This window comes from Cololabis saira, chromosome 10 (assembly GCF_033807715.1).
Source record: "Cololabis saira isolate AMF1-May2022 chromosome 10, fColSai1.1, whole genome shotgun sequence".
In the NCBI taxonomy this organism is placed as follows: domain Eukaryota; kingdom Metazoa; phylum Chordata; class Actinopteri; order Beloniformes; family Belonidae; genus Cololabis; species Cololabis saira.
In genome coordinates this window covers 32,748,158-32,772,217 of record NC_084596.1, presented here as the reverse complement: position 1 = coordinate 32,772,217, position 24,060 = coordinate 32,748,158, and the positions used below count along the sequence as shown (strand labels likewise).

The 24,060-nt window shown below is 38.6% G+C and overlaps 3 protein-coding genes across 3 annotated transcripts; 2 read left to right on the top strand and 1 right to left on the bottom strand.

Moving 5' to 3' along the window:
• Positions 1-101: 101 nt before the first annotated feature.
• stk25b (serine/threonine kinase 25b) lies at positions 102-6,225 on the bottom strand. Its single transcript, XM_061732606.1, has 11 exons — positions 5,854-6,225; positions 4,641-4,871; positions 4,463-4,519; positions 4,239-4,347; positions 3,218-3,375; positions 2,828-3,013; positions 2,193-2,338; positions 1,776-1,881; positions 1,625-1,696; positions 542-678; positions 102-442 (listed from the first exon to the last, which is right to left on the bottom strand). Exons 1-11 carry the CDS (start codon positions 5,881-5,883, stop codon positions 403-405), a joined length of 1,272 nt encoding a protein of 423 aa, XP_061588590.1. The 5' UTR covers positions 5,884-6,225; the 3' UTR covers positions 102-402.
• A 2,694-nt stretch (positions 6,226-8,919) lies between these two features.
• LOC133452885 (mitochondrial fission factor homolog A-like) lies at positions 8,920-17,044 on the top strand. The gene is made up of 7 exons (XM_061732604.1): positions 8,920-9,088; positions 10,211-10,429; positions 10,664-10,842; positions 11,387-11,478; positions 11,615-11,785; positions 12,563-12,638; positions 13,067-17,044. Exons 2-7 carry the CDS (start codon positions 10,216-10,218, stop codon positions 13,196-13,198), a joined length of 864 nt encoding a protein of 287 aa, XP_061588588.1. The 5' UTR covers positions 8,920-9,088; positions 10,211-10,215; the 3' UTR covers positions 13,199-17,044.
• Positions 17,045-17,162: 118 nt separating this feature from the next.
• zgc:110269 (probable flap endonuclease 1 homolog) lies at positions 17,163-22,903 on the top strand. The gene is made up of 11 exons (XM_061731202.1): positions 17,163-17,369; positions 19,800-19,866; positions 20,105-20,207; positions 20,293-20,347; positions 20,455-20,516; positions 20,602-20,738; positions 21,141-21,201; positions 21,337-21,468; positions 21,584-21,729; positions 21,825-21,975; positions 22,143-22,903. Exons 1-11 carry the CDS (start codon positions 17,288-17,290, stop codon positions 22,197-22,199), a joined length of 1,053 nt encoding a protein of 350 aa, XP_061587186.1. The 5' UTR covers positions 17,163-17,287; the 3' UTR covers positions 22,200-22,903.
• Positions 22,904-24,060: the final 1,157 nt, after the last annotated feature.

Genomic DNA, 24,060 nt, shown 5'->3' with positions numbered 1-24,060 from the left:
GTGTATCAGTCAGGCAGACAAAAAGAAGTTGATACTTAAGCCTGCTAGTTTAGAGAGATTTGACAAGTGGAAATGAAACGGTACGCTGAAGGGAATGACATTTTCTATAGACTTTATTATAGCAGTTTTCACTCTAACAGGTATACACAATGCTCTTAATGTCATGGCTTTTTTTGTCTCTTAAATACTCTCCGCTCTTAAAGGACAAACTGTAAAAATATTTAGTCGTTAACTAATTAAAAGATCTCTGAGGGGACAAAGGGTGGCAGTGGTACAAGATGGTGGGGGTGGATGGATGGATGGGCTCATCATAGATCTTTCGTCTGAGGACTCGGGCGGGTCGGGAAGAAAGGAAAAAAGAAAAGAAAATGGAGCTGGATTGAATGATATCCAGTTGGTTCTTCACCGAGAAGATGGAGTAGTGTTACCGTTTAAAGAAAACCTGAAACGACAACAACATACACGGCAGGTTAGAATAAAATGGTCTTCTCTTTTCTCAAAACAAGCAACCCAGCTGACTGTTGGGTGGTGATTACATTACCTGCACACTCTCTCCATCATGTGGGTGACGAGTCGGTCAGAAATACCCGGACAGGACTCTTCTGCTAGGTTGAAGGCGTTCTCCAGTTCTTCGATGGCTCCTACTCCACCGCCACTGGCCCGCCGCTTGTCCTTCAACTGGTGGAGAAAAATCAAAGAGATGGTTGTTGCCAACTGAAATACCTTATATCAACTGAAGATAAAGATTAGGGCTTTATTTTAACCAACCATCAAAAACAATCACCCTTATAGTACATTTCAGGAAACTGACCCCAAAACTACTTGATTTGTAATTTCTAATTTGCACCAAGATGGAAACATTTGCATTTTCTGTCACTTGCAATAATTTTGAGGTGTTTGCAAAAGTTGCTGTCGACTTGTTCTGGTTATTAAACTGAGCATGTTCCTCTCCGGGTCTGCAAAACTACAGCCTGCGGGTCATCTACTCGTTACAGCAGGCTTAAACTGTTACTAAAGAGGACTTGCATGTGGTTAAATATAACTTCCTTGATATAGCAGTGCTCAGCAGTATAAAACTACATTAGAGATCTGCTTCAGAATGCTGCTCATGACATTTTAAACTAAAACCTGCAGTTAAAATGTAACTACTTTCATGCTGTCACATTCTTAATGTTGGAATCATTTCTGGCACATCGGAACTGTTTCTACATTGCACAACATTTTTTTTTTTTTAATTTTGTCTTAATTTACACATGACAGTTTCATTGATGTGCGTTTTTATTTATATTATATTTTATTTATTGCATTATTTGTTACCAACCAAGCTTTTCAGTTTGTCATTGATGCTAACCTGCTTTTTGGGCAACTATGCAACTGCTGAATACTTTGAATTTCCCTCAGGATTAATAAATTATCTATATAAATCTTAACCAACTTTCTATAATGATAAATAAACAGAGGTAGGTAGAAGGACATATTTAACCTAAGCCTGATCAGACTGCTGCAGTGTGAATCAGCAGCTTTTTAAAGTACTTCAATTTGTGAAAGGCTCTGAACATTGTTCTGGATTGGCCCATTAGTTAGATTAGTTGCAGGAAGGATAAAAAGGAGCAGTTTGGCCTACCTCTCTGAAGATGGGTGTTACCAGAGCAGACAAGCACTGTGACTTGGGTTGTCTTTTCATAGAGTCTCCTAACTGCAAAGAGGAAAGAGTGTTGATGAAAAGCAGGAGACCGTACTCTGCACCTTGCTCTGTTTCTGCTGCTTTTGCTCACCTCTGAATCTGTGTGTGTGTAGCCCTTCTGTAATTTGTTCATAGAGCTGGGCCTGACTGTGGGGAAGGTCCACATGGGACACTGGTCTACATCTCCGTCAGCATCCCTGGAAGAAAGAGAGAGAAAAAAAACAAACTTTTAGCCAGATTTTGAGCATAGTTTGGATGGCAAGTCACCTGTTTTCATCATTTGACTCACAACATGAACCACAATTCAATAAGCTTGTGTTTATATTTGAAAAATCATGCAATTAAAAAATAATTACATCATACACACTGAAAGAATAACTGGGTAAATCAACCATTCATCATGCTTTTAATCAAAACTAAACTATAAGAACCAGTGCTTGCTCAATAATAATGCTATTTATGCACATGACTGGCGTTTAAAATGAGAAAACGTGTTCTTGAGACTGACATATCTGAGTCGTCAGAGCTGGATTCCTCGCCGTGACCCTCTGATTTCCAGCGACGATAGCGATCTATCAGCTCTGTTAAATAGGCTGTTTTCTTTGTGTAACGTGTGATGAACTTGTGCTTCAGGAGCTCTTTGGCGGTGGGCCTCTGTGCAGACCAGGACAACAGAAACGTGAGCATTGATAGGAACATTTCAGACAATAGTTTCTGTTGTTTTAAGGGGGGCAACAGTGCAGTGAGATTACAGTTTCACAAATGTGAATGGGTGTAGTTAAGTTACCTCTTTTCCCTTAATTATGCCTTTTTATGCTATTCTTGGGCGTGTATAGTATGCATTTCCTCAATTAACTGTTCATGAGTTTGTTCATCAACAAAACTGAAAATCTGATCTTGATCATGCAGGAATATTTGACAAAGTACAGAACAAACTAATTCCTGTGAAGGAGTGGACGTGTTAATCCACTAACCAAATATTTGGCAGGATAAATAACCTGCGTTTTACTTTGTCTTCACTAAGAACAGCAATCCCACTCTGGAAGTATTTTCCTCTGCTCTTATTCAGTCTGAATACGTGTGTCTGGCTCTGTGTTGATTCTGCTACAGAGGCTTGTACATGGGTGCAGGTGCTGAACTCACAAAACGAGGGTCTTTATTTAGACAGGCTTCTACAAACTCTTTAAATGGTTTGCTGTACGGGCCCTCCAATGTTGGTGGAGTGTTTTTGGGTATGAGGAACAGGACTCTCATGGGATGTAGATCGGAGTTGGGAGGTTCACCTTTGGCCAGTTCAATGGCAGTGATTCCCAGAGACCAGATATCAGCCTGGATGAAAGAAGAAACAAAAAAAAAAGATGCAAATTAAATGTGACCACCTTTCATACACAGCAGAATTAAAAAATAATTCCCAATGCTGGAGAGTTATTTTCTTCTTTGTTTCCACCTTTCGCAATTAAAACATAAATATCGTTCTCAATCAAATCAATTAATTAGTTTGTTTTCTGGCCTCCCCACAGACTTTTGTCTCACCTTGAAGTCATAGGCTGACTGCTTGATGACCTCTGGTGCCATCCAGAAAGGTGTACCAACAAATGTGTTCCTCTTGATCTGAGTATCTGTCAGCTGTCCTGCTACCCCAAAATCTGCAAGCTTCACGTCACCTTGCTCTGACAAGAGCACATTGGCAGCTAGGAGATAATCAAAAAAGCAAAGCACAAGCAATAAGTGAGGTTTGCCTCAGGTTTCTATAATGACAGTCTAGATATGAGATGCTCACAGCTGAACGTGCAGCTATCAATCATCATGGAGTTAATGTCTAAGGTGACAAAAAGTAGTACACTATTCATGATGAAAAAAATCTAGAGTAATGATTCCTTACACACTGTTAAAAAGACGTATGAACAGACCGACACCTCAGCGTTTACTGTAGTTTTACTGTGGCAAACAAAGCTTTAGACAAGAGGATAATGTTGTTAATAGCCATTTAAATAAAAACCCCTCTACGGTTTAACCGTTTTAACAGATATTTTCTCTTTTGTCATTGTTGCCCCATTTACTTTTGTTTTTACAAATGACTGAATTATTTCCTCACAATGAGTTATGATTACGAGATCATTGACGCAGAACAGAGAAAAAAAAGCTTTAACCGTAAGAACATGCAAACAAGTTGAACCCCTACAGGATTGTGAGATAAGCTCACGATGTCTTGGTGGCATCTGGTTATGGTTCAGTGTGCATATGTCTCAGAGCAGATCACTTGTCACAACATTCGTCTTTTGATTTGCACACTCCACAACAGTATTGCTGATACAAATATCTTCAACTTCAACTCTTAAAAGTTAATTCAATAGTCTTTGTGCATAATACACCATTCTGGTACAACTTAGATCTCATTTATGTGAACAATAAATGTGTTTGTACCAGGACATCTGTAAAATGGTCTGAACGGATATTTAAAACAATGCTTACTAAGACAAAGGGACATCACTATTAAAGAATGCATCTGCAGTACTTTGTGTTGTGTCATAAATACACAGTAAGAGTTTATTACCTTTGATATCTCTGTGAATCTTCCTTTCAGAATGCAGATACTCCAGCCCCTTTAGTATTTCCCTCAGTATAGTAGCAATGTAAGTCTCTTCAAGAGGTCCTGGACGGAGCTAGGATGATAACATTTCAACAGAAATTTCTTTTTTACAGAGAACAAGAGCAAAGTTTTGCTTCTCAAGTGTGTCTACTTTGCAAGCTGAATAAAAATAACAGAAATCATTTTACCAGATCCAGAGCAGATCCTCCACCTAAATACTCCATGATAATCCACAGTTTGGTCCCCTAAGGGTAAAAACAAACAAACACACAAAACATATTTGTCTTTAAATATGGTGATTTAAAACTACTGCTTGACCACCGTCATCAGAAAGGAATCCTCTCAGTCTTTTTGTTAACATCTCACCTTTAGGTATGATCCATAATACTTGGTAACAAATGGACTGTCACACTGGCTCAGCACTGTGATCTCCTGTTGAATGTCTTCTATCTCATCCTCTGCCTCCTCTAGGTCAATTATTTTAATCGCCACCACTTCCTTGGTCCGGTTGTTGATTCCTTTGTAAACTTCTCCAAAAGAACCTTTACCGATCCGTTCCTGCTTGGTGAAGTACTCCTCAGGATCCAGTCGGGTGTTCTGCTCAAGTGAAAACAAAGTCATTACTGACCTAGAGTTTAAAACTAAATATTAAGATTGTACTAAAATTTGAATTTATTAGCAGGTGCGTCTCTTAGCAAAATCATTAAATGGTGAAAAACTCAAAGACACGTCTGTTTAGGCTTATCTCTTTCAATTGTTCGCCAGCAGCATATACATATATACAGTATACATCTCCCCCTAAGAACTGGCATACAGATATGTAGATGACACACATTTTGTTGTCTATATAATAATATTTAATTTCTTAACTGGAGCCCAAAGAAAAAAAGAAAAGAAAATGCATTGGATGATATATATATACATATAGATATATATGTACAAACATATACACATAACACAACTGTACATAATATAATTGCACTGGACTTTTTGGCAATTACCTCCTCGCACAATGTAAATACTAACACACATGTAAATACTGCAATCACCCATGTATATACTGTAATTCAAATCTGTGTAAATCATATAATCACATCTAATCTTTTCATAATATATATTATCATTCATTCATATCTGACCTGCACTTTATAACAATAGTTATTTATTAATCTGCACTATGTACATCAATACATACTTTACATACTTTTGACATGTGCAATGACAATAAAGTTGAATCTAATAAATATAAATATATATATATATATGAATGACAGAGAGAGAGAGAGATGTGTGTATTTGTGCATGCATATGTGTATGTATATGCATGTATGTGTGTACAGTAATCTGCATTATGTACACACACACACACATATATATATATATATATATATATATATATATATATATATATATATATATAAATAATATGTGTGTGCATGCATGTATGTGTGTACAGTATGTTGCTTCCCTCCCACTGAACATGTAAACCTCACACACCCTGTTCCTGGAGAGCCAACATTCAGGATTGCTCAGCTTGACTTGAACAAGAATGAGGGAGGGTGACAAAGGTTTTCTCTACCTGGTTCTGCATGTCTCGTAGGTGTGCCATCCCCTCGGTGGACTGAGCAGGGCGGCAGTAGGAGAACGGACCCGGCGGTGCTCCGAGCCTCGCAGCTCCCCGGGAGTCTGGCCGTGCGTCCAGCCGGACCAACGCTGCTCTCCCCGGCTGTCACTCCGCGTCCTGCTCCCGGCCTTCAGTCCGAGCGAGGACCCCGCAGCCCTGCGAGACAACCAGCTACTGTCCCCGCAACCCCATCTATGTCGGCGGCGAGCGACGAGAGCGGACGAAATCACATTTACGTGACTTAATACTTAATTCATTTGCGCAGCTTTTAGCCTGTTGTTCATTTGAAGCTTGAGGAAGACAAAATAACGGCCCACACCAAACAGACATGCGCAATAACAAGGAAACCGACGGGCTTGTGGGAAATGTATTTCTGTAGTGCGTTCGATACCCCATTCATGAGTTGTGACCACGGCCGCCGATAGGGGGGGACAAACGGGTCTGTTGTCCCGGGCCCAGGGTAGGGGGGGGGGCCAGAATTGAAGAAATTTTTTTTTTTTAAAAATCATTTTTTTTAATTCTCATTAAATTATGGAATCATTTTTCAAAATGTTTCAAAATATGCCTATTTGTGGAAAAAAATATGTAGTATTTGAGTTACATAAACCTTATTAAAGGTATCTGTTTTTCTATCTCTTATAATGTTTTTATTATTATTATTATTTTTTTTTTATTGTTGTGGACTGATTATTTTTTAACCTTAATCCTTGAACTTTTATCTTTTTATAAATTTTATATATTCTATATTGTATGTCAGGGTGCATTGGTCTCCCAGTTTTTTATTTTTTGGTCTCCCAGTTTTTATTTATTTGTTTATTATACTTATTTTTCAATCAAAATGTCAAAGCACCTTGTATTTCATGTACCTGGATGAAAGGTGCTATATAAATAAAATTTGATTGATTGATTGATTATTATTTGTTTTCTTCCTAATTGTCCTTGTGGTCAAGAACCCCCAACACAAAAATGTTTTGGCCGCTGATCAAAATTTGACGTTATCATTTAATTCAACCATTAGAATTGTCAAAATGTCCGGTCAGCACAAGTCCGGTGCTCAGAAAAGAAGAGAAAAGAGAAGAAGAGAAGAAGAAAATAGAGGCCTCAGAGATTCTCTACACAAATATTTTAAAAAGGGGGTGACGGTGAAGCTGGAATTAATAAAGTCAGCGTAGAGCAAGGTAAGAAACAGTGCAGCCAAGGTTTACCAACCTTGTAACTTAACCTAACTGGCTATCTCTAATGTTAACGTCCATTAGCTTGTATAAAAACCTGAAGAGCAGAGGGAGAGGAGAGGAAGAGGGAGAAGGAGAGATCCGTGCGCAGGGGGGCCCATCTTAGATTATTTTGTCCCGGGCCCCGGCAGGACTGTCAGCTGCCCTGGTTGTGACCATCTGGTTTTATAAGTCTATACCTGTGACAAATCAAATTTACTTTATTAATTCAAAATGTTCCTGAATTATCTTAATTACTAGTCACTATCTATGTGGCAGATATAATACGAGCTGAATTTTCTAAAATGGTAGTTTATATGCTTTATTACTGGAGCCGCAATGAATTATGGGACACAACTGTCTCCAATTCAAAGAATGGGATTTTGTCCTTAAATTCCCTGTGATTGCAATAATTTCAAGTGGATTGTAAATTGCAATAGTCAGTTTGACTTCATGGATGAGACTCACTAACATACCAATGACTTTCTCTTAAAATCACAGGTTATTCTTTTGATTTCAACAAATTTCTTTCTATCCAACAGCTACATATGTTCTACATACTGCCGCAATAATTTGATTGCAGTGCTTATCAACAAAGTACTGTAAAGCAAAACGGACAAATATGAGAGCCACACAAATACAACAGCAGGCTTGCATTTCCAATCATACTCAGACCCAGACAAAGCTAAATTAGAATCAAAGATTAAATCAAGAATGAACAACATTAAAGCCCACAGCTGACAAGTATAAATAAAATCAATGCTCAGACTGTGAATTCTGCAATATTCCAGTAGTATATATCACACTTCAAAAATGCCATTGATAAAGAAGTCATATGCACATATTTCTTTATGTTCCCAACACATTGAACTGTATCAGACTCTTAAAACCCTTGTGTGTTATATTTTCCTATTGTCCCAATCTCCATCTTTAAAATACATTAACAGACCAACAGAAAATGTATTAAATATATTTTCCTTATGTGATACTTATAAGAAGATGTTTCTGTTACCAGGGCATTTTCAAATTCTTTTTAATCAACCTCATGCTGAAGGTTGCTCCACATATCTAGACTGTAAAGGGCTACAAGGCTATTCAGGACCATGGAACTGGTGTATATATATATATATATATATATATATATATATATATATATATATATATATATATATATATATATATATATATATATATATATATATATATATATATATATGTATATATACATATGTATACTGTGTTTGTATATTCATATATATATACAGGACTGTCTCAGAAAATTAGAATATTGTGATGAAGTTCTTTATTTTCTGTAATGCAATTAAAAAAACAAAAATGTCATACATTCTGGATTCATTACAAATCAACTGAAATATTGCAAGCCTTTTATTATTTTAATATTGCTGATTATGACTTACAGTTTAAGATTAAGATTCACACATTATTCTATCTTTTTGAGATAGGATATTTGAGTTTTCTTAAGCTGTAAACCATAATCAGCCATATTAAAATAATAAAAGGCTTGCAATATTTCAGTTGATTTGTAATTAATCCAGAATTTAATTTTGTTTTTGTAATTGCATTACAGAAAATCACAATATTCTAATTTTCTGAGACAGTCCTGTATATAAATATATATACATACAAATATATATACACACACACATATATGTACACACATACATACGTATTGTATGGAAGGAGCCAGCTAATTCGAGGTACGCTCGTTTTCTAACCTTGGTGTCAACCTGCTTGACGGGGCTTGCGGGTGCGGCGGGTACTGGCGGTGTGGTCAATAAGCTCCGCCCTCGCGGTCGCAAGGCTAGTCAATAGCAGCTGCACCTGCTCCACAGGCGTTAAGGGACCTTCACGTCTTTCGGTTTCGCTAGCTGGTCGTCTGGGCTGATTTTGTTTATATCGCAACACAAACTGCCCTTTGACACATGACCTTTCAAACATCAGTGCCAAAAACTTAAAAGGTAAGCGGTCTTAGTGGTTTCAACTCCGGTCAGTGAGCCCGACTATGCAGTTCGTGCGGGTTTCAATGTGCTGTTTAGCTGACGTGCTTCTCCTAATAACACATGGGCCAGTGAAGCCGGTCAGCAGAGTTTATACTGTAAATCAGCTGGTCACTACATGTGGACTACACAGGCTAATCATGGCGGCTGGCGAGGGATGTCTGTGAGTGACATTGAAGCTGCTTTACATGTTAGTGTTATGTAAAACCAGGCAGTACAATGAAAGCTGTTTCTTGCACGCTGTTAAGCTCCTTTTCTATGTATACTGTATAATGTATGTATGTATGTATATACCGGTATATATGTGTGTGTGTGTGTGTGTGTGTGTGTGTGTGTGTGTGTGTGTGTGTATGTATGTATATATATATATATATATATATATATATATATATATATATATATATATGTACAGGACTGTCTCAGAAAATTTGAATATTGTGATAAAGTTCTTTATTTTCTGTAATGCAATTACAAAAACAAAAATGTCATACATTCTGGATTCATTACAAATCAACTGAAATATTGCAAGCCTTTTATTATTTTAATATTGCTGATTATGGCTTACAGTTTAAGATTAAGATTCCCAGAATATTCCAATTTTTTGAGATAGGATATTTGAGTTTTCTTAAGCTGTAAGCCATGATCAGCAATATTAAAATAATAAAAGGCTTGCAATATTTCAGTTGATTTGTAATGAATCCAGAATGTATGACATTTTTGCATTACAGAAAATAAAGGGCTTTATCACAATATTCTAATTTTCTGAGACAGTCCTGTTTGTGTGTGTGTGTGTGTGTGTGTGTGTATATATACAGTATATACACACACACACACATCATGCACACACATGAAGGGTGTATTTCTGTCTGAAGTAGTAAAAGTAGTGCACGCATTAGTAGAGCAGATATAAATAGATAATGTAAAATGCAAGCATAGTAGAACAAAACTGTTGGATCATTTGATTGAACCACTTCCCCACTCGTAGAGAACACCGTTGTCTCAGACTTAAATAAATAAGAGATGTCTACTTCTAATAATGTCATTGTTTATTTTTCTCTTTATTTCCATTGGATGTGATCGAAGGCTGGATGAGTGGGCCAACTTTCTCCTCCTCTGGGGAGGTGGATGATATGAACCGCATCCATTATGACCTGGAGTATACGGAGGGCATTAGCCAGCGCATGCGAATACCCGAGACCCTTAAAGTGGGCCCAGATGGAGAAAGGGGGCCCATTCAACTTCAGGAACCCCTACCACCTCACACAGCTCTAATGCAGGTCCCTGAAAGGATTGTTGTTGCGGGTGAGATATTCTGTTTGCACCTCTGTTACTATGCAACATAAGATGCATAAATGCACTGGTATAATTATATAACATTACAGAATACTTGATTATAAATAAAATGAGTCCATGGTGCTAACACGATGGCACCATTGTAAAAGTGAACTGGCAAGTGTTCTAAGGTCAGCACACTGACATTTTTATGAACTTTTCTATTGTGACCTCATGCTCCCTCTTGTCCTGTTTTGTCTGCAGGCGATGATGGGGAGCCATTATTTACCCGTCCAAGAGACTTGGATCTCATTCAGTCAATCCCGCCTCTGGACCTGCTGAGCATGAAGGCCCCCCCCCATGTCCTCACGCTCTCAGAACAGCCGCTGGACTCTCTTGAAATGGACCACGCTGCAAACTCGCAGAGTAATCCCAGCCTGGTGGTAAGTAAAGGAATACATCTTTTTATTCCCTGCCTTTTCTCTCATTAGAAATGTCCTTATTTTCTACGCCAAAATAAATTGCTGATCTAAAATTCTAACAAGAGTCTCACGTGTCATTCCATTTATGTGGTAGTTTGGATTGGGTCGAGACATTCACACTGAGGTCATTTTAACTACAAAATTGTGTACAAAAAGTGATTAAAAAGGACAGTTTGTAGAGCATCTGACCAGCCGCAGCCACCTTGTCATTGGTATGTGCATGCTGACTACCTTTGACCTTCCCTTATAACATGTGGCACAGGTGGAGGTAAATAAAAGCACATAGTGATTTTATCGTTCTGTAGACTCTGTAGGGAAAAGATTGGATATATTCTACACAAGCACAAGTGCACTCTCCCACTCCGGCTCACTTTTTAAGCCAGGAGGTAAAGTTTTAATGTTGCACCTACAACTAGTAACACTCAACTGTGGCGTATTATAGCTTTAACATGTTTTCTTGTATCCTGTAATGTGTCACTAATTAAAATGACTGGATCTATAACAGGCCAACTTTCATGCTCGATCGCGGAGGGAACGCAGTGCAAGTGAGAACATACCCGGTCGCCACGGCAGTCCCATGAGGAGAGTTGATTTAAGGTGAGGACACTCCAATGCTTGGGTCACGCGTTACAACATCGACCCAACAACATATTTCTGTTTTGATCTTTATTGCTTAAAAAAAGAAAGTATCCTCTTGGACTCTAATTTGTTGTGCTCCACTCATCTGTGTCAGCGTAAGCCCGTCTCCTACTGCACCCCCGCTCCGTCTGTGCCCTCCTCTCACTTCCCCTGAAGATGCAAACATCACCCTGTTCACAACTACTGGGTTCATCTCTTACGTCCAGTCAACGACGCGCAGGGCTTACCAGCAGATCCTGGAAGTCCTGGACGACAGTCACCGCAGGTAGTGGTTGTTCTTTCTCCTCATATCTCCTACAAACATTTGCATTCGGAATGTTTGATGCATTGCAAATACACGTATAATGATTATGTAATGTACTTTATTTATATAGCACTTTACAACAGCCTTTCCGTGTGCCAAAGTGCTTTACAACAACTAATAGATAAAAGAGAGGATAAATAAGAACAATCAAAAACAATAAAACAATAAAATACAACAAAATCTAAAAAGATAAAAGTTTCATCACACTACTGGGTGTTAAAAGCCATCTTAAATAGGTGATTTAATGCTGATTTTTATTTTTAATCTAAACTTCAAGGGATTAAGGCTTTATTAGATTTGAGGCACAGATTAAGCCTCTACTAAAAGCTAAAAGTAGAAAATCAGATATTGATTGATTACAAGTACTTGATTAGTAAAGGTATGTTTGTGCAAATTATGATTGGATTACTATTTGATATGTGCTGGAGTATTGCAGAAAAAACAAAGCATTATTGATCTAGAGTCTTAATTTCAGTCAGATTATCTTAATCTCAAAATAAAGATTCATGAATTGCTCTTGTATGCATGTTGATTGATTCCTGTTCCTCCTCCAACAGTTTTTTTTTTTTTATCTTAATCTGTGTCCACTGTACGTAGGATTCAAGAAAGACCTAGTCTTTAATTTTTTTTTTTTAACATATATCTTATTGCTGTTTATTGTACCATAACATTGTTTTAAGTACTGTAAAGGATTTGTGCTTGTCATCAGTAGACATCAAGATGTGTTCATGCTCACAGGTCACATCTGGACTTGGCTCTGGACGTCAACCCAGATGAGTCTGGCCTAGTTGATGCTTCGTCTCTACGACGACAGGTGACGTGTCTCACATGCTTCAGTAATGTCTGTGTCCCTGCTAAAGACTTGATGCGCATCCACACTTCTGTAGGATGCTTAAAATGTTCAGTACTGTTTTCTATTAACTGTTCAGGTAAATTCTGAGTTTACATCTGGCAGTGTTTTGAAGAATGTTGTCTGAGCAGAACGCACTTTTTAGATGGTCGACTACAACAAAGCAAACACCAACGGCATAGAAATGTAACAGTTGTTCAAAGATTTTCTTTCAATCCAGCAGTTGTTCGACTGTTGCTGACGTGCGTGTGGTTTTGCACATTTGTTTTTGTTTACATCTGAAATAAGATCCATCCTTTTTGTCTTTTTTTTTTATGGTCACAGCAAAAGATGTGTTTTCCCCTTTTAAATTTTTGTGTTTCATATGTTCTTGTGTTCTTGTGGTCACCCAGATTGTGAAGCTCAACCGGCGCCTGCAGCTTCTGGAGGAAGAAAACAAAGAGCGCTCCAAGCGAGAGATGATCCTCTATTCTGCCACAGTGGCGTTCTGGCTCATCAACACCTGGATCTGGTTACGTCGCTAGAAAGGAGCAGAGAGAGTTTCCCAAAAATCTGGGAAGCCAAAGCAATTCCTTGTTAATGGTTTAGTCATTAAATTAGAGCATGAGCTTTATTATTAACGTGTAAAGACAACCATGGTAATGTGCAACGCCCTCAACCGCAGTCGGCTGCAAGTCTTACTGGAGGTAAATTTCTGGATTTCAAGCTTAGCACAGACGAGGGAGGGCCTGAAGTGGTAAAACATACTATAAAAAATGACAGAGAAAAGCACAGTTACAGCTGAGCTGCAGGTTCATTCCCGAGCATTGGTTTAATATGTCGTATCAACTAAAATACCTACATTAAAACTGGCAAAAATAACCTTCAATCAAATCTATAATTCTGTCTGAGGCGTGGTTGAAGCCAGAACCAGAATCCATGTTGAAAGTCACCCAAAAACTAACCCTCCACAGTGAAAGTGTAAGTGTAAGTAAAGTGTAAAAACCCAAATGAGGCCTGAGCCAGCCTCCTTTACAGTGCACAGCTGATTAAATGTGATAACAGGTGTGGATGTGGTGGACGGCGGTGATCCTGGCGTTAATGTGAAAAAGATGCAGGTGAATGTGATCCCTTTCTGATCGTATGAATTATGAAACCACAGCGATCCACACTTTGAAGGGACCGTACACATACATACATACGTATATGTCACCGTAGCAGTTTGAAGCTGCATACGACCCTGAACAACAGTTTGCAGCGTGTTCATTACTCTTCAGACGGCTTACTAGATTCAAACAAACTGTGTTTGTGGCTGCTCTTCAGTAGTTGTGTTCAGCCAGAGGGCTCCACTTTTCAGAAACACATGTTTACATTATAAGGAGAAACTAAACATTGTAAAGTTTACACACAATGTATTGTAAAACAAAAGCCCTGAGGAATAGTCAAAAGAAGTTTTCTGTCTCCAACTGATGTATCTAAGATTAAAATACCAGTTTTGGCCTCTAAAAATAAGATTTATGCTGGAGAATCAGATAAACTCACAGTAGAGCCACGATCCTCGGGTCGTACTCTCAGACTGGGCTTGGCTACCCTGGAGTCTGACGACCGCAGCAATATAACAACCTGTTGATAGCCGTTTGGCCACTTGAACCATCTTCACTTTGAGTCTGCTTTGATCAAATGTAGCATTCCCAAGGAGTAAGCAGTTACAGTTGAATATGTAATGTTGCACGTAATGTTTATGACAATACCCCGTATTCTGGTTTGCAGCTATGTGGCGTCGTCTCTCAGGCAGTTGACCCCCCCCATGTTTTCCGTACTTCTGTAGAACAGAGTTTTCAGTTCAAATCACTGTCGCTGAACATTTAAAGGTACTGCTCCTTCTGCACACACTGACAGATAAACCGAGAGCTGACAGAATAAAATAGTCACCTGCTGCTGCCATCCATGGTCCTGCTGGTTTACCAGAGGAATATCATCCTGAGTTAAAGGCTGTTGGTTTCCTATAACCCACCTTAGAAATATGGAAAGTGGATGTTAATAACTGGCCCATAAATTGGGTTTTACTGATATTCATGGATGTGTGATCTAACTACAAACGGGTTTAAAGTGTGATTGAACCATGTAGTTGGAACATGTTTTGGGCAAACCTTAAAAGTTGTCATTTCTGTAAATGATTAAATTGTACAATGCGCCTTTTAATGTGACTATGATGGCCACGCTAAAATCTCCTCCACAATCAGACCAAGAGAAGCATCAATTTCAGGTCCTTCTATTAGATCTGAGCAGAAATGTTGCAGTTACAAAGACTGTAAATGGCAGATAGGCTGTGGGTCTGAAAATACCACTAAAAACCATTAAGACTTGATTAAAAGTGTTTACAGCAAATCCACATTTCCCAGGCCAGGATTCACCTGCAGTCACCCCTCACTTCTAACTAAAACCACTGTGCTATCCTCACTCAAAAACTGGGTGAGCTCTATACTGATTTATAAGAGTTGGCATGTAGGTGGAAAACTTAAACTACATGCCACGTAAACTCAAAAATCCATGCTGTAATAGTCAAAAAGGTAGATGCAGACACAAACCCACTCTAAATCCAGTCAGGTGTACTGTGATCAATTGCCAAAATGCCATAAAGTGACGATGTTCAGTTATAATATTATCAGGTCCTTATCACCACGCTGGCTGCGGTATCCACAGACAGCAGCTTATTCAGGGCTAAATAATTCAGTAGATGTGAAAACTGCTGTTGTAAACCATGAGAGACAAATCTGCAGATATTAGGACATGATGTCCACTCAGCTATTCGCAGTCGTTGCTTGTGATCATTTTAGGAACCAAGCTTCAGAAATGCATCATTTACTGCATTACAGGGTCTGTTCCTGCTGTTCCCTATAACATGAAACAAAAGATGTTGATTTAGTGGATTTCTCTTGTGTCTCAGGACACTTAAACTCAATTAATGTAAATCCAAAATATCCAATTTCATTATAGTTGATTTGTTAAATACCAGTACATCTAGAAAGCTGTTGAACTTAATTGATTTTGACAAATTTTCCGTTGGATTTAATCCCCATCATGAGCTACAGGGAAAAGGAGGGGCAGACTGAGCTCTCAGAGTTGAGTCACTGTGGCTGATCACGTGCTCGGCCTTATAAAGAACTAAAGAGGTACACCTAATTTTTAAGTGGGGATGGCACTACAGTGCCAGTATGAAGTGAGGGGCGCTTGAGCGCAGTTGGGTTTGTAAAAACAGTAAAAACTCTGCAGTAATTCATTTGTGTCTTTTTGTCACCAGGTGGGTGTCACTCAAGCACCACGTCACCTCTGGTGTCACATGTGTTCCCTCTGTTATTCCCAAGTAAATCACAGAATCTCACTTATATCCAGGAACAGTCCCTGCTGTTTGAGGCAGTGGCAGAGATCCCTGCCGCCATCGAGGGCTTGTACACTCGTCCCAGCTGTAAAAACGTATAGCTCCTTACAGCGCGCATATGCAGCCTCTGCTAAAAAAAGGCTCTGAAGGCCATGTGTCGGTCCAACAAAGAGCCGTCTGCCACTTTCTAAACTTGACTTAGTTACACTGATACTTGTCGTTGAGACAGAGAAACACTTTAACTCCAGATTATCAAGGTTTTGCACAGATGTATGTTTTGTAACAGATGTTTTTGGGAGCATAACCGAAAGCAGGGACTACAGCAACAAGACTGATTCTTGAACGTGACCAGATAATAAGCTCCATCAGCTTGGACAAAAACTACTAGACATGAAGTGTCAAAGTCTACAGATGCCATAACATTTATCCTGAATGTCCTTGAGTTCCTCATCACCCAAAGCATTTGTGTAAAGTACTTGAATAGCATATTCTTCAAATGCTATGCCCTTAATTTGATTTTTATACATCTCTTTAATAGTCACATGTCAATATTTTGATGAAGTGGTGACAAAGAATATAGATGTGATCTGTGGAGTTACTGGTTGTGTTTGTTGTCAATATGTATCACCACGTGTAATAGATGTCAATGTAAATTAGACATTGATTATCATTATTTTTAAACAAATTATTTTGTATTCAATGCAGGTTTATTTATACCTAAGTTAATGGCATGGTAGTGTGGAGTTTCGCCCCTCTCAGCAGGAAGGGTATGTGTTTAAATCTCATGTGGGACCTTCCTGTGGGGGGTTGATGCCACTTTGGGGTTCTCCGGGTATCCAGGCTTCCCTCCGCAGTCCAAAGGCCTTCATGTTGACTATCTGTCTGTGAGCCTTCATCTAAATATGCATCATTTGGAGTTGTAGTTTTAAATTAAACATTTCTTCTTTTTTGTAATATATGAATATATTCATTGTATGTATATATTTTTGCTGTAATAAATGATGGACGTTGATTAGTCTCGTGTGTGTGCAGCAGCGACCTCTGCTGGACGGTCAGGGCAGGTGCCAAAGCAGGAAGACACTTTTTACTGCCGGGTTTCCTCGAGATGAATCCAATAATCAAAGAAGCTCTTCTCCAAACTACACGATCACCCAGTAACAGTGTTTATTGACTGATTTAAAAGTAAAATAATACTTTTTTTTTTCCTGGTCATCAACTGGATTTTTAAGCCAAGTGAAAACCAGCTGTGGAAACAATGGGGATCACTAAACTGGCTGATCTGATCCGCTCAGATGCTCGCGAGGCCGTTTCCTATAAAGATATCAATGACTACACAGGTAACACAACATTTCAGGTGGCAGATCTGTGGTTTTAGGTGATTATTGATTATGTTTGTTGTGGTTTATGGTGTAGCTGCTAGCAGCCAGCGTTAGCAGGCCTGACTTCACTTCTACAAGTTACTTAAAAACGACAAAAATACATTAAAAGTTTAACCAGATCACTAGTTTTTCACTATGAGGGAAATGTAAACACGAAAACGTGGCCACGCCTGTGATACTCAAATGTTCTCACCCTTTCTTCAGGCAAAGCTCATTAAATATCAGCAATCTCACACTTTTACCTGTTTTTCATCTGGATATGATAAACTATCCCGGATTAATGTACTAAGTGATTTATCTTACTATGTTACTGACACACTGAACAATTTCCTCAGGAATCAGGGAAGAAACTGTTTACATTTGGTCCATTTATGACAGACTTTGCATTTGCCCTTTTACACGACCACAGGAGTTTTGAAGCAAAACAATAGAAACTATGAAGACATGTAGACTTTCAGCTTTAAATAAAGAGGTTTCTCTGTAATATCAGAATTACATCCAATTTTAAGCACAATACCCCCCTTTACAAGTTAAATACAACTGTCATCTCTAAGGAGGAAAACCATCAAGTCTGGAGATGGAGATGCTTTGCAAGACTTCTGCAGTAAATGAAAAGCATGTTTGTTGAGTTGAGATCAGGTGCTCTGTCACTCTGTCATTGAAGAATATTCAATTTCTTTGCTTTTAATAAGTCTTGAGTTGCTTTCTAGGCAGGTTTATGGTCATTATCCACCTGTACTGTGAAGCACCGTCCTATCAGTCTTGTAGTGTTTGTGTGATTCTGAGCAGAGATGATTTCTCTTTAGACCTCAGAATTAATACATCCCAGTAACCTCACAAGCAAACACCAATGAGCCTGCTTCATCAGCTTCATTAGCAGCCACAGGCCCATACCATAACACTGTTTCCTCCTGATGTGGTTGTGGGTGAGATGGTCCATTTCTCTTGATTTCAACTATTCAAAGAATCTTATTATTTTCCTCAAATACATTTTATTTTCATTAGCATTTATTTGCATTAATAAACCCAGTACTCGAGTTGAGGGGGGATGAGGAGGGATGGCATCCCCCCTGAAATAAAAACAATCAAAATCATCCCCCCTGTAAAACTGCCATCCCCCCTTTCCATCCTTTATGTCATTTCATCAATGAATGTGGTTTTACTGCTATTTCAACATTTAGACATCAACATTTTAAAATAACACCAGAAAAATAACTTATTTGACAATTTTCACCTGTTTCAAGTAAATTTTCACTTGAAATAAGTAGGAAAATCTGCCAGTGGGACAAGATTTATCTTCTCATTACAAGCAAAAAAAAATCTTGTTCCACTGGCAGATTTTTCTACTTATTTCAAGTGAAAATCTACTTGAAACAGGTGAAAATTGTTATTTTTTCTTGTCTTGTTTTAAGTGTAATGAGATTTCTTTTACTAAAATGAGACATTTTAACTAGAAATAAGACAAAATATTTTGTTAAGATTTTGAGTTTTTGCAGTGATCCATTTTACTTATCCTGTGAAGGACAGAGTCATATTGATAAGTTCAGAAAACTGTTTTTTATTGTTGTGTTTTGATGTATTTGATGTAAGCCCAGTGGATATTTAAAGCTTACAGAAGGCTGCATTTAACTGCTGCTATGTCATTCCTGCAGTATTTCTGCAGGTGTTTTGGTCAGTGCTATTATTTGTAATATATTATATTATTTGTAATCAGCACAAATTATCTGTCCCCATATGATAAAATCCACCATCCCCCCTGATTTTCTTTTACAACTCGAGTACTGAATAAACCCATCTTCTCCGGAGTATTGTTGGCTATTATTTTACTTTTTGTTCACCAAGGAAGAGATTCTGACTCCTCCTTTTTAGCTTAATTTGTTTTGTTTTTGATATTATTGAGCTTACCGCTTCTGTCTTTCCCCAAACAGACAGTTTTCCTGGCTAAAGCTGGTCTCCTTGGCACACAGCTGCCGAGGGCCAACTAAGCACCTGATATCAGCTCCAAACCTTTTATCTGCCTCCTTTGTCTTGAAGGAAAGATGGCGTTTTCAGTCAGTTGTCCCAATGCAAGCCCCTGAAAATTGAGTTACTTTACTTTAAATAGCTGTAATTCCTACGTAAATGCCAAACACCATATTATTGTGAAACCTCTTACGTTAGAGCTGAAAATGTAAATTTTAATCACCTCTTAACTGTTTTACTTCAAACCGGTTATGGTGGAGGATAAAGGCAAACTGATCCAACCAGCCATTGACTCTAACTGTACTTAGCACGGCACTTCAGTTTCCTTTTACCTCGGGGTAACAGTGGAGGTAATAGAAGTGGCATAATTGATTAGAGGAACGGTCTGTCACTTCTTGTAAATGATGCATCCTCATTCATCCACAGGGAAAGTAATTGCTCTGGATACGTCTATTGTCGTGAACCAGTTCCGAACAGCTACGCCTTCACTGAGGTGAGAGGTCTTTGTTTTTGTTGGTTGACTTAACATTTCCTTCCCAAGGATGCCCGTTGTAGTGAGAGATTACATCATCTAACGCCTCTCATTTGATTATGATCAAATGTTAATAGCATCTTTACAATATCATATTATCCAAAACCTATAATCACCTATAAAATGTCAAATATTATGTGGTGGTTTTATGTCATTTTTAAATATATTTTGTTTAACTATCCTTCATTTCTATTCACAGCCCCCTGACTGGTCTCTTCTTTCGCACCCTCACCTTCCTGGAATATGATATCAAACCCGTCTTTGTATTTGATGGAACGCCGCCCAAAGAAAAGATACCTGTGGTAAGAAACACCTGGATCTGCATTTTTGACTCATTGTTTCTCTTTTTCATAACATTTCATGACTGAGGCTTTCTCTTTCCTGCAGCTTGAGAAGCGGGCTGAAGCCGCTGGCTTGGGCCCCCCCAGACGGACAGGCATAGGTACATAAGGAGGTTGAAAGGATGTGGTCTGAGGTTTCAGGGTAGTTTTTGAACTGACATGTCGGAGGGGCAGACTAAACTGAATTTCTTCTCTGTGCTCATTGCAGCATCGGCCCAGATGAGGGATTGTGTTGAACTTCTGAAGTATCTGGGCGTTCCTACAATCCAGGTACAACCTGGTGAAAGCGAGTGTTCATCTTCTCCTTCACCAGCTCTTATTCCTCCTACTCACGTGCTCAGATTTCATCTCTTAGGCTCCAGGGGACGCTGAGGCACTGTGCGCCGGCCTGGTGAGAGAGGGGACTGTTGACGCAGTTTCATCTGAGGACATGGACACTCTGCCGTTTGGAGCTCATATTCTCATCCGCCAGCTGAATGCCAAAAAGGACAGGTAATAAGCGGTGAAACTTCTGCCAAAACTGTCCTGTGGTTAGTGGCACATCCTGTGGTAATGGTACCGTCTGAAACCATGGAAACCACATCACAAGCTGTAGAAGAATACTCAAAGGATATAAAAATAACAGTCTCTTTATCTTTTTTTGGGGGGTTTTGTTTTTCCCTTACTGTCATCATGTGATGGGGAAAAAGTGCTCAGTTTCCAGTCTCACGCTATTCACCTCCCTGGAGAGCGTGGTTTTGTTTCTCTGATGGTTTCCCTGCAGTTAGGTTTTAAAACACATAAAAGCCCCCATCTAGTTTATTCAGAAAAGTCTGATGGACTGCTTTATTTGAAGAGGGATTCTGGGAAGTATTTGATCTCATCTGATGTTTGTCCTGTTCTCTTTTCTTTCAGCGAGGTGGTTGAATATTCCTTACCCAAACTGCTAGACATACTCCAAATTAGTCAAGAGGAGGTAGGACTGAAGCAATAGATGTGTCTTTGATGACGAGATTAATGCAAACAAATATCCTAGATGGTTTATTTTGAGACTCATCCCTTCAAATGCACAATTTGACTTTCCTTCTTTTATTTTGCGATGATCCTTTAGCTTGTTGACCTCTCTATTCTGCTGGGCTGCGACTACTGTGACAAGATACCGGGTTTGGGTCCAAAGAGAGCTCTGACTCTGATCCAGAAGCACCGCAGTATTGAAAATGTGGTTTTGCACGTCAATAGAAAGGTATTAGAGGAACGAGTTGCCTCTGTTGTGCTCTGTCTCTACTTTAAAAGAAAAAAAACACAAAAAAACAAAACAAAAACAATGATCAAATTAAAAAATATTTGCTTTCATTCAGACTCATCCTGTCCCACATTTCTGGAAATACAAAGAGGCAAGAAAGATATTCTTGGATACACCACACGTCCCGATTCCTGAGCTCATCTGGACCGAGCCGGATGAGGAGGCTTTGGTGGGCTTCCTCTGTCACGTCAAACACACCAAGTACGTACTCGCTGCTCCTCGTCTTCCCGTCCACATTCTGCTGTAGATCTATGAAATTATAACTATTGACTTAATTTGTGTGTGTGTGGTTTTAGGGAAGCGCGGGTCCGTCATCGAATGCAGATGTTTCGCGAGAAGCGAAAAAATAAGCGAGAGGAAAGGGAAAAGGAAAAGGAGAAGGCTGCAGGAATCAAGAAGCAGAGTCGGATAGAAGACTTCTTCAGAGTTACGAGAAAGAGGCAACAGGTGAGAAAAATATGTTTTTATGCATTTATTTTTCAGTCTTACTAAATTCAGTCATATTTGGTTGAGTGATAAAATGATCTACCTGTGAAATGTTTAGTTGTTTTAGTGTTTCAGAATTCTGTTTGTGTATTCGTCTGAATATTTCTCCTCTCTCTCTCTTTTCACAGCCCGTGGAAGTTGCATCACCTTTAAGTGGCAACAAAAAGAAATCTAAATATAAATAATTGTGCACCTGTTGTTGCACTGCAAATTGAAGGCAGGGGTCTTTCCCCCCCTTCTCCCCCTCTCAAAAAATCATGCAAAAGCTTGACAAGCGGTTAATTTCATTTGTACAAAGTAATTGTCCTGTTTTTATGCTAATATTCCATTACTAAATGCCGGAATCATTAATTTGGAAGTTGAAATTGTTTGAGTGACAGCTGCTGTCCGTGTCGGATATCAGTTTTGCAGTTAAAAAGAGCCTCTTGCAAAGACTCTATGTTTGGTATTTATATTTGCATCATGGAAAACACTGACTTAAACTCAAAGTCCCTTTGTCATTACAGTGTTCTGATCTTGTCTGAACAGCAGTGTTTACGACAGGGCAATGCACTGAGCCGTTCCTCGGCCCATGAAGCAGTTTCCTGCAAAGCCGCCGAGATGGGCTGAGCAGGAGGTAGCCGGCCATGAAAGAGGACAGTGTGATCATTGTCAGGATGTTCTTTCCTTAAGCCAAAACTGGAGACAAGCTATGTCTCTTGGCTAGATATTCAATGTGCACCTGTTGTATAAAGGGGGCCAAGGCAGAGACCAAAGACTTGAATTTCAAAACATGTCCTGAAGTGGCACAATGTCTGAAAGAGAAAGTGAGATGACAACATTTTGATTACTGAAAATTGCTGTATGGTTTATATTTTTATATCTCATTCTTTTTTTCATTTTACATTAAAATAATGTCTGAGTGTATATGGTTGTCTGGTGTTCTTGTGAATGAATGCAACCCGTTAAACTGCTTTTTTTTTTACATTCTTTTTATTATACATTTTTAAAATTATACATGTCCAGTGCAGTATATATACAAATAATTTGAAATATGTAACAGATCCAGAATACATACACAGCAATGATTCCTAAGGTCCTCAGGGAATCCAACATTTCAGGCAGTTCCCAGGTACTCCAACACTTTTTGCACACAAATTTTGGTGTAAAAAGGCACCTCTGACCACTAATTCCAAATCTCAATCTTTTCAGAGAAATATATAATGTACAAATGTGTTGAGGGAGATTCTTCTCCCACCCACTTAGTCATAATAGCCTTTCGGCCCAACATAAGCAAAAACTGTAAAGTGTTTTTATGCTGTCTTAGTGATTCAGGGATACATCCCAATAGACATAGTAGTGGGTTAGGCTGTTGTTCGATTATCACACTAACCTCATCACATACAGTTTGCCAGAAATGTTGAATCTTTTCACATTCCCAAAGGTTAAAGTGCTTTTTTTTTTTTAAATAATTGTATTTATTATTGAGCATTAATAACACAGCACATGGATACAGACACAAAAGGATTACAATGCTCATTTTTATATTTTAACACCCCTGCCCTCCCATCCCCTGAACAGATTGGACACCTAACCAACAGAATTGTAAAATTGAATGAAAAAAAATAAATAAAACAACATAGACCAATGATGAATAGAGCAAGTTAAAATGCACATAAATAAAAAGGAAAATATGGCCTATCAACATTGAAGCTGGGCACTAAACAAAACACGATTCACATGGATTTAATCACATCTCAAATACCAGTGTAAGGTGCTTTTTTAACAATGTTCTAATTTAATTTTGCTGAGTTGGAATGAATGAATGAATGAATGAATCAATTTTATTTTATTTTAGTATCATGTCCGAAGACCCATCCCTTACAGGATTATAAGACACCAGAAACAGAAAATCATCAATACACAATATCACACGCACTTAATTGGGAGCTGCACAATGTACACCGGAAAAACAAAATAAATAAATCAAAAACCACAATGGATATTTTTACATATATGTTACTTTTCTTCGCCTATCCCACGCTTTCTCCAAATAGTCAGCAAGTG